This window comes from Dryobates pubescens, chromosome 8 (genome assembly GCF_014839835.1).
Source record: "Dryobates pubescens isolate bDryPub1 chromosome 8, bDryPub1.pri, whole genome shotgun sequence".
NCBI lineage: Eukaryota > Metazoa > Chordata > Aves > Piciformes > Picidae > Dryobates > Dryobates pubescens.
Window position 1 is genome coordinate 34,766,096 of NC_071619.1, and position 16,880 is coordinate 34,782,975.

The 16,880-nt window shown below is 43.1% G+C and overlaps 1 protein-coding gene across 1 annotated transcript in view; it reads right to left on the reverse strand.

Annotated features, from left to right (window-relative positions):
- NME7 (NME/NM23 family member 7) overlaps nt 1-16,880 on the reverse strand; it is a 96,902-nt gene that overhangs the window by 78,232 nt on the left and 1,790 nt on the right. The window contains exon 2 of the mRNA XM_054163225.1: nt 3,341-3,448. Coding sequence (XP_054019200.1) covers nt 3,341-3,448 — 108 coding nt within the window. The remainder of the gene's footprint in view (nt 1-3,340; nt 3,449-16,880) is intronic.

Sequence of the window (16,880 nt, forward strand, 5' to 3'; positions counted from 1 at the left end):
ACATAAGAGCAAAAGTTTTGAACTGCATGAATATTTGTCCTGTCAGAGGTTCAGAAGAATTCTAAGTTTTTCCACAATAACCAAAACTGCAGATCAAAAAAATACATACATCAATAGTTCCTTCTGCTGAAGCAAGGCATAATCCTCCCCTGCTGAAATGTCTTCAGTGCCTCATAGATGCGCCTACTAAATGTTTTCTCTATTCAAGTGTGATGGGTTGAGGCTGACCCCCTCCCCACCACAGGAGAGGGCACCCAGCCCAAACTGCCACATCAAGCATGGTAGGGAAAGAAATGACAGCACGCTAAGACAAAACAAACAAACCCAAAACACAAACTTGAATTCAATTAGTTTGTTCTTTTCCCTGAACTTTGCCAGGAAGCCTATAAAATGCCTGGGTGATATTCACATTCTTCAGTATCTTGACTAAAAATCTGAAGATGTCCTCGGTTATTCCACAAGCTATTTCTTGTTTCTCAAGAGGCAAATAAAGGTAGGGGGGAGGCATCTACCTGCTAAAGAATTCTTCTTCAGTGTGGAATTCTGCATCTGTTTAAAAGGCCTTATTCTAAAGCAAATGATAAGCCATACCAGAAGAATGTAAGATGGTTTGGACTGTTCCTCTCTTGCCCATGTATAATTAGAAGTATCTAAACCAAAATAGTTCTCTGATATGAATCTGTCCCTCTCAAAGATTTCTTCTCTCTTTTTAAGAAACCTCTTGCAGAAATAAAGTTGGTCAGGCTTTACAAATTCCTTGTGAGAGTCATTACCTATGGAAAATTCAGAGAACAGGGCACCTCTTTGTCACTCTGATCATATGGGCTGCGTGCCTGCCTTGGACAAAAATCTAAGCTGGTTTTTTCCAGCTGCAAAGCAAGATGGAAATTTATTATTCACACTGTCATTTTTCTTCACAAGAACCAAGACATGAAGAACTGAAGAAGAAAAGGAAAGCTGAGGACTTCACACAACACAAGACATCAATAGCTCTTCTCCACCCTCAGCTGAGGTGTGTGGTAAAGAGCTATTGTCAGGGAGGTGGGAAAGGGGATGAAACATCTTTCTCATGAGCAAGTTGAAGCTGGCTCATATCTGTTATCTCCTTTCTCCTAAAATATGTCAGAGGTATGAGCAGGCTGGTATCTCCTCAGGAAGATACTGAACTATATACATCCTGCAGAAAGGTCACATATTTTTTTTTTAAATCCAAAAAAGAATTCTACATTTGATCTCTGTCCACAAACTCAGCCTCAGAAAGGATTTTGAAACACTCTTTCTCTAGAAGAGACACGCAGTTCTGCTTTTTTCAAACTCCTCTTCTGATCACACATAGTCCATAGATACTCATGACTATGCACACACCATACTATCTTAACCTAAGAGCACAGCAGAAAAACACAAAAGTCTACCAAGCCATGGGTGTTTGATGATGAATGCATTAATAAGCTCAACAACACCTTGAAAGCTTTTGGTTTTGAGACATCTAGGTGAAATGAACAACAATTTTGCCAGCCTACACATGGCTGTGTAGGAAGATTATTACGGCTCCTGACTGATTAGCTAAACTGTCTCTGGGAAAGAAAAAATAACAGTCCTCACATTTTGACAACTGTGCACACACACAGACTTCATACAAAGAACTAACTTAAAAGGGACAACATCATCACAGGGTTTGTTTAAAGAGACTACAAGGAAAAACTGTAAAGTTCACAGATGGGTACTATGGTGTCAGTAGGCACTAGATTGGGTAAGTTCACAGATGGGTACTATGGTGTCAGTAGGCACTAGATTGGGTAAGTTCACAGATGGGTACTATGGTGTCAGCAGGCACTAGATTGGGTAAGTTCACAGATGGGTACTATGGTTTCAGCAGGCACTAGATTGGGTAAGTTCACAGATGGGTACTATGGTTTCAGCAGGCACTAGACTGGGTAAGTTCACAGATGGGTACTATGGTTTCAGCAGGCACTAGACTGGGTAAGTTCACAGATGGGTACTATGGTTTCAGCAGGCACTAGACTGGGTAAGTTCACAGATGGGTACTATGGTTTCAGCAGGCACTAGACTGGGTAAGTTCACAGATGGGTACTATGGTTTCAGCAGGCACTAGACTGGGTAAGTTCACAGATGGGTACTATGGTTTCAGCAGGCACTAGACTGGGTAAGTTCACAGATGGGTACTATGGTTTCAGCAGGCACTAGACTGGGTAAGTTCACAGATGGGTACTATGGTTTCAGCAGGCACTAGACTGGGTAAGTTCACAGATGGGTACTATGGTTTCAGCAGGCACTAGACTGGGTAAGTTCACAGATGGGTACTATGGTTTCAGCAGGCACTAGACTGGGTAAGTTCACAGATGGGTACTATGGTTTCAGCAGGCACTAGACTGGGTAAGTTCACAGATGGGTACTATGGTTTCAGCAGGCACTAGACTGGGTAAGTTCACAGATGGGTACTATGGTTTCAGCAGGCACTAGATTGGGTTAGAAAAGGAGGTAAGCAAAGGCAGATTCCATTAGCTTTGTTATTTCTGCATTTGATATTTATAGCAGATAAACTAAAATTCAATAATGAAATTACTAAGAGTGAATATCCAAATCTAGGCTATTCTCAGACACTTAGGTCTTCAAAAAAAAAGAGAAAAGATTAGTTAAAACTGTTCACTCATTCCTAAAAGGAAGCCCAAACCCATGGACTGGTTTATTTGGATTCTTTAATACATATACACACATATATATAGATATGCCTGCTACTGCAAAATGTTTGGTTTAACCTGCTATCAAAACCCAAGAAGGACTATCTGTATGAGCCACAGATCAGAAAGGCCTGTGCAAACATCAGTGATGGAAAAGTTCAGTTCTCACTGTCTGAAACATCTTTCCTTTCATTAAAACCAAATTAAGAGCAGTTTACCACTTCTTCTGCTTTGATAAGACTCTTTTATACTTTCCAGAGACTTCTGGAATTCAGCTAAAGATTATTCTCCTGTTTGGCACCAGCTTCATTTTCTGCTTCTCAACCAGCAGGTCAGTGTTGCTGAGTTTCAATATAGAAACCTGAGCAGAGACTGAATGAAAACAAACTTGTCAAAATTAATCTCTCCACATCAAAGAAAGCTTTAATAAAATAAAAATGATAAATGTGGAAGCTTCTCCACATGCTTTACTTTGCATCTGTACTTCCACTTTTCTCTCGGTTGTAGAAGCAGAGCACGGTGAGTCTTAAGTTACATTTTCCTTACCTGGAAAGGAAGCCACCTGCAGTGGCTTGCCATTTTAGAAACCATTTAATTGAATATCACACTTCTGACTGCAGATTTTATCTCTTCATTCTTACCATTTCAACGGATCCATCTTTTGGATAATACAGAAGTTCATAACGCCGAAAGAGTGAAGCATTTGGGTCGTACCACTCAGCAGTGAAAGCGAATCTGTCATCCTGACTCTGGAACAAGAAAAGGGGGATGGAAAGGCTGTTAGAGAAGGCATCCATGTTTTATAGGTTAAAAACACACCAATAAAATGAAAAAAAAAAAAAAATCCTGGCATCTGTTATCAGGAAAGTAAAAAATAAAAATAAAAAATCACTAGTAAGTATCATAGTATAGTATCATAGTACCAGTCAGGGTTGGAAGGGACCACAAGGATCATCTAGTTCCAACCCCCCTGCCATGGGCAGGGACACCCCACACTAGATCAGGCTGGCCAGGGCCTCATCCAGCCTGGGCTTAAACACCTCCAGGGACTGGGGGCCTCAACCACCTCCCTGGACAACCTATGCCAGGGCTTCACCACTCTCATGGTGAAGAACTTCCTCCTCACCTCCAGCCTGAATCTCACCACCTCCAGCTTCATTCCATTCCCCCTAGTCCTATCACTATCTGAGATCCTGAGAAATCCCTCCCCAGCCTTCTTGTAGGCCCCCTTCAGATACTGGAAGGCCACAGTTAGGTCACCTCTGAGCTGTCTCTTCTCCAGACTGAACAGCCCAACTCTTTCAGTCTGTCCTCATAGGAGAGGTGCTCCAGCCCTCTGATCATCCTCATGGCCCTTCTCTGGACACCTTCCAGCACCTCCAGATCCCTCTTGTAATAGGGGCTCCAGAACTGGATGCAGTACTCCAGGTGGGGTCTCAGCAGAGCTGAGCAGAGGGGGAGAATCACCTCCCTTGCCCTGCTGGCCACACTTCTCTTGATGCAGCCCAGGGTCTGATTGGCTTTCTGGGCTGCAAGTGCACACTGAGAGCTCAGGTTGAGCTTCTCATCCACCAGCACCCCCAAGTCTCTCTCCTCAGGGCTGCTTTCCAGCCAGTCACTGCCCAGCCTGGATTTGTGCCTGGGATTGCCTCGACCCAGATGCAGGACCCTGCACTTGGTCTTGTTGAACCTCATGAGGTTGGCTTGTGCCCACCTCTCCAGCCTGTCCAGGTCTCTCTGGATGGCATCCCTTCCCTCCAGCTTGTCTGCTGCACCACACAGCTTTGTGCACTTCCTGCATATCATCTTCTGCTTACCACAGCTGGTGACATCTTTTCACTTGTTACCTATCACCCTTTAAACATGATGGAAACAGCACAGCAGTTTCCCAGGCAATCTCAAACATTATTCCAATTCAATCAGTCATGAAACATGGATTGTCACAGAAACTGTGGTTAGACTTCTTCACTTTGGGAAAGCATTTGATTTACTTTTGTTTGTTAAAAAGAATGTGTCTGCTCACAATTAAATTCATAGACTCATAGAACTGTTTGGTTGGAAGGGACCTTAAAGATTATCTAGTTCTAACCCCCCTGCCATGCACAGGGACACCTCCCACTAGATCAGGTTGCTCAAGGCCTAGTGCAGCCTGGCTTTGAGCACCTCCAGGGAGAGGGCATCCACAAGCTGCCTGGGCAACCTGTTCCAGTGTCTCATCACCCTCACTGTAAAGAATTTCTTTCTAATATCTAATCGAAATCTCCTCTTTTCCAGCTTAAAGCCATTCCCCCTTATCCTATCACTACAAACCCTTAAAAAAAGTCCCTCCTCAACCTTCCCATAGGCCCCCTTCAGGTACTGGAAAGGCCACTATAAGGTCTCCCTGGAGCCTTCTCTTCTGCGGGCTGGACAGCCACAACTCTCACAGCCTGTCTCCAGAGGGGAGGTGCTCCAGCCTTTGATCATCTTTGTGGCCTCCTCTGGACCTGCTCCAACAGTTCAAAGTCCTTAAATAATAATAATTATGACTATTACTACTACTACTGCTACTATTATTACTAATACTTAACATTTTCTACACATTCTACAAGAAAACATCTCTGCCTTTCTAAGCAGTCATATCTGAACTCCTTTTAAAGAGGAGATGAACATATTCAAGTTGAGGACAACATCAGTTTGATTCTCAACTTCACTTCCTGAAATTTACATAAAGCATAAACAGCCCAATCTCATTTACAACTCATTTCCTGTCCCTAAAGAGAGTGACAAGAAAGCTAGACTGCAACAATTTTAAAACTGTAGCTACATACATAGCTTCTCACCCTTCACAGGATAATCCCCTACAGGAAAGAAGGACAAAGTTGGTGCCATGCATGTAGACATACACTTACAACACTCCTTAGTGGTGTGAGTTTGTTAGCTATTGACCCTGCAGCATCAATTATTTGATAGCCACTAGATGTAGCTTTAACTTTTTGTTTTCCACACTTCCCCTAAATCTGATTGCTGCTCCTGAGGGTAAACTCAATCCTGTCACAGGCTTCCACTGTTTAGATGTATCTGTACCTTCTGTATCCTTCTTCAACAGGTCAAACACTTAGCTACCACTGGGAGTTCAAGCTGAAGCCATGTTGGCCCTACAGGTTTTAGAAAACAGCAGCATTTCAGTTGTTTCAAAGATGAGAAAGTACTATGGGAGACATGCTAAGTTTTATCCCTGGCTTCTGTTCATCCTCATAATACAGGAGAAAAAATAGTTGACCAGAGCAGAGTGATTATAGACTAGCAACAATCTGCCATGGGGTATCATGTTCAATGTACCACACTGTTCCAGACCACTAGCAAAGGGGAGGATTTCACAGCCCTCTGCCAGAGAGCCCCAGCACTTCATTCCCCCAGGAAATGGCTGAGACAGGCAGTCACATGTGAAATCAACTCGCTGTGAACAGCTCAAGTAATAACAAACCAAGTGAATCTATAAATACATTAAAACTCAGAAAATTCTTGCTTTAAAGCATGAGTTTCCAGCCTCCTGTACCCTCATTAAAATCACACACAGCCTCAGGTGCCATGACTATGCAATTAACCAAGCAACACCTAAGGGGGAAGAAATAATTTTTCATAACTTTTCACATCAGTGGGAAAATTACCAGCATTAAAAACCCCAGCAGTGACTGTGCACTTCATATTTATAGACTGATAGCTCTACAGCAGCTGTCTTTAGCTCAACTTTTACAGCCTCTTGCCATGGCAAAATTTTGTGCCACTGGAATCAGCACTGACAAAAGTTCTGCAAATATAGAAAGAACAATCTTTCCCTTTCTTCCTCCTTTTGTAAGCTGGGTGGGAAAACATTTTGATGCCTGTGTAGGTTTTGCTAGCTTACACTCTTTTGTTTATATTACTATGTGTGAATATGCAGTAGGATGGCTCCGTGCACAAGCAACATCTACTGAAGCACAGCTGAGTTAACAAAATAAGATTTTGCACTTAGTTCTGAAAGTGATGGGGGAAGCAATCATTCTTAGGTATCACAGGACTAAATTTTGAAAGCTGAATTCAAGCATCTATGTGCTCACAAAAAACTCAGCTGCAGGGGGAAATGGTTTGTCCGGAACATAGCTGGCAAGGAAACTCATAAGCAGAACGCTTAGCAAGCTGGGCAGGAAATGATTACTTGTCCTGTAAACCTCCAAAGAGCTTCTGTTCTGCAGTAAAACAGAAGCAGGTCTTCCAAATGGTTTCATAAGAAGCAACAAGAAGAATGGTTTCATGTGAAGCAGGATGAGGGAGGTGATTCTTCCCATCTGCTCGGCTCTTGTGAGACCCTACCTGAGTACTGTGTCCATTTCTGGTGCCTCTAGTACAAGAAGGACATCAAACTGTTGGAGTGGGTCCAGAGCAGGCCAGATGATCAGAGCACTGGAGCACCTCCCATAAGGGGAAAGGCTGCAAGAATTGGGGCTGTTCAGCCTGGAGAAAAGAAGGCTCTGGGAAGACCTTATAGCAGCCTTCCAGTACCTGAAGGGTGCCTATGAGAAAGCTGAGGAGGGACTTTGTAAAAAGGCTTGTAGTGATAGAACAAGAGGGAATGTATCTAAGCTTGGGGAGGGCAGATTTAGACTGGACATTAGGAATAAATTCTTTGCAGTAAGGTGGGTGAGACACTGGAACAGGTTGCCCAGGGAGGCTGTGGACACCCTCTCCCTGGAGGTGTTCAAGGCCATGCTGCATGAGGCCTTGAGAAACCTGGTCTAGTGAAGGTGTGTCTGCCCGTGCAGGGTGGGTTGGAACTAAATTATCTTTTAAGGTCCCTTCCAATCCAAATCTATCAGTCTATGAACAATGGTAGAGCAGCAGCTTAGGAACTAATGAACTTGCATGGGAAGGTAGAGAGCCAGTTTTATCCCTCTGATCTGAACCATACAGAACATACATCTGGATTTGTTTTTCCCAGCTTCAAAACGCCTCCTGACTGCCATGCTATTTTATTCTTCTGGGGTGAATACTTCTGTCCTCTTCCTCTAGTTCTGACTAGAAACTTCATCCTAGACTTTCTCTTACAATGGAGAACACAGGGAAACAGGAACTAAGGAAGTCTTTTTCTGCTGGTCATAGGCACTCTGAAACTTTTCAGTCCAAGGGAAGGGCACCTGACATTATGCCCCCCAACATGTTTTAACTACAATTCCACGTTTCACACAACTTTCTTTTTCTCATTATACAGATAATTCTGACCCATCTGTAGACTTGAAGTTAGCATTCTTCTGTCAGTTTGTCATTCCATGCTTTTAAGCTGCAATCTCTGTGATATGTAATTGTCTGGGAACAACTACTCATGCTTAACCTAGTCATCAGCCTGCAACGTACCATAACCCCTTTATCAGAGTATCACAGTATCAGCAAGGTTGGAAGAGACCTCAAAGATCATCAAGTCCAACCTGTCACCACAGACCTCATGACTAGACCATGGCACCAAGTGCCACATCCAATCCCCTCTTGAACACCTCCAGGGATGGTGACTCCACCACCTCCCTGGGCAGCACATTCCAATGGCTAATGACTGTCTCAGTGAAGAACTTTCTCCTCACATCCAGCCTAAACTTCCCCCAGCGCAGCTTGAGACTGTGTCCTCTTGTTCTGGTGCTGGTTGTCTGGGAGAAGAGACCAACCCCCTCCTGGCTACAACCCCCTTTCAGGTAGTTGTAGACAGTAATGAGGTCTCCCCTGAGCCTCCTCCAGGCTAAACAACCCCAGCTCCCTCAGCCTCTCCTCGCAGGACTTGTGCTCAAGGCCTCTCCCCAGCCTCGCTGCCCTTCTCTGGATACGTTCAAGCTTACTACTGAAGACAATGTCCCATAAAACAATACCAAAATACCTCTTACATTCAGAAAACCCCTGAGGTATCTATAAAATGCAGCTCCACATGTTGTTAGCAGTCTGGTTTCTCTAAGGCTTATACATACTATTAGGAACATCAACATGCATGACATACTTGACACAGGCCCATAGCACATTGCCTACATATTTAAAAGTTTAGGAGTCATGCAGAGTATTGTTAAATTGTAAGTGGGCAGCTTTGTGTCTGCTGCTCCTTCAGTTTTCCCAGTGACTCAGTGACTGTGAAATCAGACCTGAGAGCAAAAAAATTGAAGAGAAAAAATTGAAGAACCTGAATCAGCTCCTAGTGAAGCACCAAAAAGACAGCACTAACCTCATTAACAGCTAAAATAGTGCCAAAAAGGATCCATCTTGGTATCTTTTGTGTAACTGTGCTGTCACAGGGAAAACCTGCAGTTAAGAACTAATCTTAAAAATCAAACTGTTTACACAAAAATTACTGGGAAGAGGATGATCCAGCAGATAGGAACTATGCTCACACTGAATGGGTATTTCTCCAAATACACACCAAAAAAAAAAAAAGCCTTCCAGAAAGATTTCCTTGAAAGTTCTTACAATTCTGGCAATCATTTTAAAAGAAACATCTGTGGCATAATCTGCCCTCCCCCAGCCAGGCTGGGGGCACTCTCAAAACCACTTTTGGAAGAGTAAGAATACTTTTAAGGAAAATTAGATGGTATCAATGGGCTTTTCAGGTGAAGATATCATGAAGCTGACTGACTCCAACTTCAAGTAGCCTGTTTATGCATTAACATATATTTACCTTGTACTTCTAGGGAAAACAGATAAAAAACATCACAAAACTATGGAAGTTTGCTGACCATTCACTTTGGTGAAGAAATCAAACGTGGTGAAACAGACAGTCAACATACAGCTTTCTCCCTGTCTTTCCTCTTTGTGGGATGTGTGTTTCCTCTTTGCTGTATGTGTTGGTGGGGTCCTTAGGCTGACGTTGGCCTCATGCTTTTCAGACAGTGGGCTGAAGTGAGGAGCCTGACCAGCTGCCTTCATCAAGAACATTATTCTCAGAACTGGGTCCAGAAGTTATTGTTGGAGATACATGATCAACCTTTAACAGCAGGGATCCAAGTCTTGTAATTAATTGAAACAGTTCCTCAAAGTTCATAAATCACCAATCACTCATCTTCCAGACCAATCACCACTCAGATTTAACTCTACTCCCCAGTACAGAGATGACTTGAGCACAAATTAAAAGAAAGTCACTGATAAACTCCTAGTCTGAGGAGTAGTCAGGAATTTCAGCCAGATTCATCTCCACCTTCCTCAAAGGCAGCTACTCAAAGTCTTGCACTCCCCCAGCAGGCCACAGACACAAGCGCTGTCACAGCACCACTTGCTTTAAGAGCCCCAGAAATACTTTGCTTGCTTGAAATGGTTCACTTATTAGTTTTCCTGGTCTCCCATTCTAACATCCATATAGCTCTGCTTTATTTTGCTTTTAGGTGCCTCTGTCTAGGGAATTGCAGGCCCAGAACTAAGCCCAGCTAAAGCAGCCCTGAGTGCTTCTGAATTGAGAACACAAAGAAATGTAACTTGCATTATCTTTAAAGCTAAAATTAAAGATAAACCAAAGGTTAGGAGTGCTTTTCTTTCCTCTAAGGACATCTTAAATCTATAAAGCTGAAAAAGGAAAATAAAGAGCACTTAAAACAATTGGAATCTCTACAAAAATGTTACATAAAAAGTCAACATATCAAACAGGACAAGTCAAGCTCTTCATGAACTTCTGTGCAGTCTCTGAACTTTCTGTGTGTTTTTCTCCAGCTGTAACATGGGAGGGCTTGCCATGCTGGGCACTAGTATATAAAAGAGATACTTGTGTCATAAAAGCTGTAACTTCCAATTCCAGCTTACACAAACCAGACTGCTGCATTTCCTCTTATACAATCCATGCCTGGACTGCTACACTGAGAAGCCATCTCAGAGCACAAAGGAATAGTGAGCAAAACAGGTGCTGTAACTTTGTATCAGAGTAAAAAGCACTCGCTTTTTCATCAAACATGTCTACCTTTGTAGTTTCCAGGCACTGCACTGACTGAATTAGAAAGATGTTTAACTACAACTGGCAACAATCTTCAGCAACTACACTTCCAAACCACTACTCTCTAACCTTTCTTTAGAACTACTTGGCACTACTGAATGACAAGTGCTTCTGCAAGCACGAGAAGTAGCAAAGCCTGGTTCTCTGTACTCACGCCCTCATCCCTGACTGTTTTGACCACAGACTCGCCGCAGCTCAGGCATTTAATAAATGCTAATAGCCACTTGGATTCTCTGACATCTAACCAGGGTTGAGCTCACACTGAAGTCTTTCTTTAAAGATGCTTTAAAGCATTTTCTTCCCCATCCCCATTCTTATGAGACCTGGGCAGACATCATTACGCCTCTGCTAAATCCAGCTGAAACCTACCAGGGGAAAGCTTACCGGTCACACATTCATAAACTGTGTTCAAACAAACTTTGCTTTTCTGAGGCAAACAGACCGCAAGCAGACGTATGACAAATGCTGTTTGCACACCACAAGTAGTTTTCCATCATCAATAATTCTTTACAAGAAAAAAAAATATCTCCATTTGTGAAAGCAAAACAAGTGCAAAGTAGCTAAGCCATTAAACATCAGCAACAATTTTGCAAGAGAGAAAGGAGAGACTTCCTCCACACCGGTGGTGTTTAAGAAATAACATTCTGAGTGGCAGAAAGCACTCTCATTTTCAGCATTTAATTCACCTTAGAGCCTGAAACGAATCCTCAGCAGTGCATGCTTATTAGGATGTGTTACTCAACTCGTGTTCTAGCTTCACAGTTCCTGTAACACAGGGTATTTTCCAGGAAAAAGCTTTAAACCCGCAACATGCTGCAGATACAGCACTCAATTTGCTCTCTTAAAACTCCTTTTCTTCCTCCTTACCTATTCATGCGCCTGACATGAGCTAGTACAATTTTGAGAACTCAAATTTTGCAGCCCTCTTGCTGCTGCTGGACCTCCCACCCCTTTCTCAACAGCCTTTTCTTTAGCCAAAAAAATGCAATCAAAAGATCGCTTCTCAAATGGAGAAACATCTGGCAACTGCAATTTCCATGACAATGTCTTGACTACAGATGAGTTGCAATCTAAACCTCATACTCAGAAATTCACTGCTGAAATTTGTAAGCATGTCTCTTTTTATCCTTCTCCTGGAGAAAGAAAGTCCTACCTATTTCAAACTAATTCAGTATTGGTTAAGTTATTAGAATCCTTAATTAGCTTTGGAAATCTATTAAATGAGTTAAACACCCAACCACATTTGCATTTACCACACTGAAAACAAGGTGATATATCCTCCAGATCCACAGTGATCTGAATCCCAGTATTACTGGTACCTAAGCACCCCTGGCAGATAGATTGGAACTAGATCATATTTAGGGACCCTTCCAACCCAAAGCATTCTATGATTGTCTGATGCTCTTTGGACTGTATGCGGTCCTGTGGCTATTGCTGCCTGGAGCATCTGTTGCCAAGTAACGTGGCAATACTTCTGTCTCTGTAGCACTAACCTAGTGTCTCTTCCACTGGGATCTCAGTTCAGTAAATCATCCTTATATTCTCAGGGGTTCTGATGAACACAGATCTAGAAGGCTGAAGGCCACAAACTTTCTTCTCAGGTTTAGGAACCTGCAATCCCAAGTTCCATCAGCAAAATTATCTTGCCCTTCTGTCAACTTACCAAGCAAGAAATCTTCTTTTACTACTAGGTTATGTAAATTCTGCAAGCTTCCTATCAAGTGTGTAGGCATGATTAACATAACCTTCCCCCTCTCCCTGCTCCCCCCAGTCTCTCAATGTAACATCAACCATTTAACTCCAGCCCTCTGCAATTATGGTTAAGTACTTCCTAACAGGATTCATGTTCTTTGTCTAATTATGGGACACATGGAGGATGCCACACTGCTGTTCACTGACAGGTTTAGCCTGAGAATCATAGAATTGTTTGGGTAGGAAAAGACCTCTAAGATCATCAAGTTCAACAGCCAACCTTAGAACACCATGGCTATTAAACCACGTCCCAAAGTATCCAATTTTGTCTTTGGAGGAATATGGCCCCATTTCATGTATGTTTATAAAGCTGCAGATCATAAGCTATATTCTTACACTCAGGTTTACATGATCACAGGTAATTCCTCTGAGTGTAGTCAGTAGTACTCAGCATGTGACTATCTGCCTGCCCTAACTCAAGAGAAGTCTGACAGTGAACTTAATGAAAGCAAACCTGTTCCCTGACTCACAACAGCATTTGTAGCACAAGCCATCTCACAGAATTACATCCAAGCATGAAGTTTAGGCACTTTCACTTAGTCAGCAGTGGTAAGGCTAATGCTGCCATGGTCATTCTGAATGCTGTGAACTGTGAGCTTAGTGTCTGCCTGTGACCCCAGAAAGGAAAACAGAGCTATATGTGCATGGAGCTACCCATACACATCCCACTACAGGATCCACCCCATACTGTATTTACAGGAAACACATTTTTGAAAGGCTAAAAAATGGGTCCAACATTAAAGTTGATGGCAATACTGAAAGGTATCCTTTTATGAAGACCATTCCTCTGGCAAACTTTCAGCTCTCAATTTGCAATTTTTTCAGAACCAAATTTGAAAATATTTATTTTTAATTAGGAGTCTTAAATATTTTCATTTTTCCCCTACACAGATTCAGATTCAAGTCTTCCATGTCCACACGTTTCCTGAACACCTCCAGGGACGATGACTCCACCGCCTCCCTGGCCAGCCTGTTCCAATACCTGACCACTCTTTCAGGAAAGAAATTTTTCCTAATACCCAACCTAAACCTCCACCGGTGCAGCTTGAGGCCATTTCCTTTTGTCCTATCACCTGATACCAGGGAGAAGAGACCAACCCTCACCTCACTCCAACCTCCTTTCAGGGAGCTGTAGAGAACAATGAGGTCTCCCTCCAACCTCCTCTTCTCCAGACTAAACAACCCCAGTTCCCTCAGACACTCCTCATAAGACTTGTTCTCCAGACCCTTCACCATTATTGTTTCCTTCTTTGGACAGGCTCCAGCACCTCAATGTCTTTCTTGCAGTGAGGGGCACAAAAGGGAAGCCAGTATTTGAGGTGTGGCCTCACCCGCGCTGAGAACAGGGGCATGATCACTTCCCTACTCCTGCTGGCCACACTATTCCTGACTACTTAAGGTGGCTAAAAGTATTGAAGAATCCTACACAAACAAATAACATGCAACAGGTTCTCTGGAACGCTGCGCTGAGTGATCCTGCTTTGGCAGGGGCGTCGGACTCGATGATCTCTAGAGGTCCCTTCCAACCCCTAAGAGACTGTGATGCTGTGAGCGCTGGCGAGTCACTTCTTTACACATACAGGAGCGCCCTCTAGTGCTCAGGAACAGGTTGAGCACCTTGACACGTCAGGAATTAACTGAAATGAAGAGAAAGAAGCCATCTCTTCTATCTCATCCGAGTGCACTATGCTTCAAAATCAGTAACCTTGTAAGAAGAGGTAGAAATGACTAAATTAGAAAGCACAGATCACCACAACCCGGGTGATAAAATCCTTTCATACAGGAAAACTGCTGACATGTGGGCATGCAGCCTTTGTCAATAATGAGCCTCAAAGAAGGCCAGTGCCTCCACTTGTTTTAAATGACCAGCAGCACTGTCCACTCCAGGGCAACTTCCAAGAGCCACCTCAAAGAATTTATCTCTTACTTGGAACATACTCCTCTAGGCATTAGTGTAAGAAAAAATAATAATTTCTGCTTTTTGCATCTGCTCATCTGACCAAGGAATATTCTCCTTATACATTCAAATACTTGCTAAGGTCTGGCTCTTAACACCAACCTGCAGCAGCATGTTCCAAAGCCCAGCTATACAAAATTGACTCCCTTTATCAACCCATCAGCTGTTTCTTTTCTTTTGATTTTGTTGGCTGGCAGAGAACTACTGGGTTCCACACACAAAACACTGCTAAGTGACCTTGACATGTTAGGACTAGCACAGTGTTTACTTCCAGGAAATAGCATTTTTGGTGATTATTCCTGGCAGCCACAATTATAGTTAAAGGTCAGTGTTCATGGAGAAAAACCTTCAGACTCACAGCAATATGTGTTCCCTACTACCACCATTTCTCACCAGGTAGTTAATGATTAACAGAGTATCCCACCCGGATATACTACATCACTGTATTTCAGAACCTGACACTAAAATGTTCAACCACACAGCCAAAACCACTTTTCAGAGGCACACTACTCCCTTAATTCAAATGACACAGATCAAACAGAAGAAAGACAAAAGCTTCAGATTTTAGTGTTTAGCCACTGAGCACCAAAACAGTCAGGGGCTGGAGAACACAACAGGCAAGATGAGCCTGAGAGAGCTGAGCCTGCACAGCTCAGAGAAGACTGAGGGTGACCCTACTGCTGTCTACAACTACCTAAGCAAAAGACACCAGAAAAATGAAGCTGGACTCCAAGGTACACAGTGATAGCAAAAAAATCAAGAGACACAAGGTGAAACATGGGACATTCCAGTTGCATATTAGGAAAAAAACCTAATTACTAGGGTAAACCTAAAAAAAACTAATTACAAGGGTGGTCACACACTGGCACAGGCTGTCCACAGGTGGTGTGCAATATTCATCTGTGGAGACATTCAGGGCTTGCCTTCACCAGCTCTTCACCAAAGCTGTCCTGTTTTACCAGCTAATCCAGTATGGTTGAGATTACAGGAGTTCACTCGGGAACCAGGACACCAAAGGGTATTCCACAGTTAACCCATAAGCTTCATTGCCTCTATAAACTTGAAAACCCAATCACACCACGATATGCTGGAACATGAGGAACCCAGGACTCACTGCTTTCAAGCTCTAGAAATGTCTGACTTGGTTCCTCTCTTCCAAGATGCATTTCCCAAAACATGAAGTCATTCTTTTCCACCGGTCAATCAAAGTGGTTTTAACAATTACTCATTTTTCCTCACTGTCTAAACTGAGGATTTCCATGTCACCACTCTCTAAACGGGGGGTTTTGCCAGCGAACTGATGATGATAATAACAACATTACACATAGAACATACAAGTGGTAACATTTTCTGTTCAAGTGAGCTGAATTGCTCCTCTCCAGATATACTCAAGTATGTGGTCAAAATTACAAGACTGCAAACTCTGTCTTTATATAGAATCATAGAATTGTTTTGGCTGGAAAAGACCTCTAACATCATTGAGTCCAACTGTCAAACACCACCATGGCCATTAAACCATGTCCCAAAGCACCATGTCCACATGCTTCTTGAACACCTTCAGGGATGGTGATTCCCCTTGAGCAGCCTGTTCCAATGCCTGACCACTTCTTCAGGAAAGAATTTTTTCCTAAATCTAAACCTCCCCAGCACAATTCAGGCCATTTCCTCTTGTTCTATCACCTGATGCCAGAGAAAAGAGATCAACACCCCCTTCACTACAGTCTCCTTTCAGGGAGTTCTAGAGAGCAATGAGGTTTCTCAGCTCTGCCTTCTTGAGTCCTCCAGACTAAACAATCCCAGTTCCCCCAGCCACTCCTAAGAACTGTTCTAGAGAGAAGCTCTGTGATACCAAGGATATATATGCTCTAGCATATCAAGGATAAGAAAGCCATTTGGAGCAGTCAGAATGGTAACATGGGGAAGTCATGTTCAACCAACTTCATGGCCTTTAATGAGGCCATAATCAGTTGGACAGATGATGGTAGTGCAGTGGATGTGGTTTATCCTAATCACAGGAAGGCATGTGACACCATGTCCCACAGCATCCTCACAGATAAACTAAGGAAGTGTGGTCTGGATGATTGGATAGTGAGGTGGATTGTGAAATGGTTGAAGGAAAGAAGTCAGACAGTTGTGGTCCATGAGACAGAATCTAGTTGGAGGCCTGTATATAGTGGAGTCCCTCAGGGGTCAGTACTGGGACCACTACTATTCAGTATATTCATCAGCAAGTCTGCTGATGACACAAAACTGTGTGGAGTGGTTGACACACCTGAAAGCTATTCTGCCATTCAGCAACACCTGGACAGGCTGCAGAGCTGGGCTGGGAGAAATTTAATCAAAGTGTAGAGTGTTGCACCTGGGAAAGAGCCACCCCATGGAGACCAGCCCTGGGGAAAGGGACCTGAGAGTCCTAGTGGACAACAGGATGACCAGGAGCCAGCAGAGTACTTTTGTGGTCAAGAAGGCCGGTGTTATTCTGGGGTGTATTTAAAAGGAATGTGGTTAG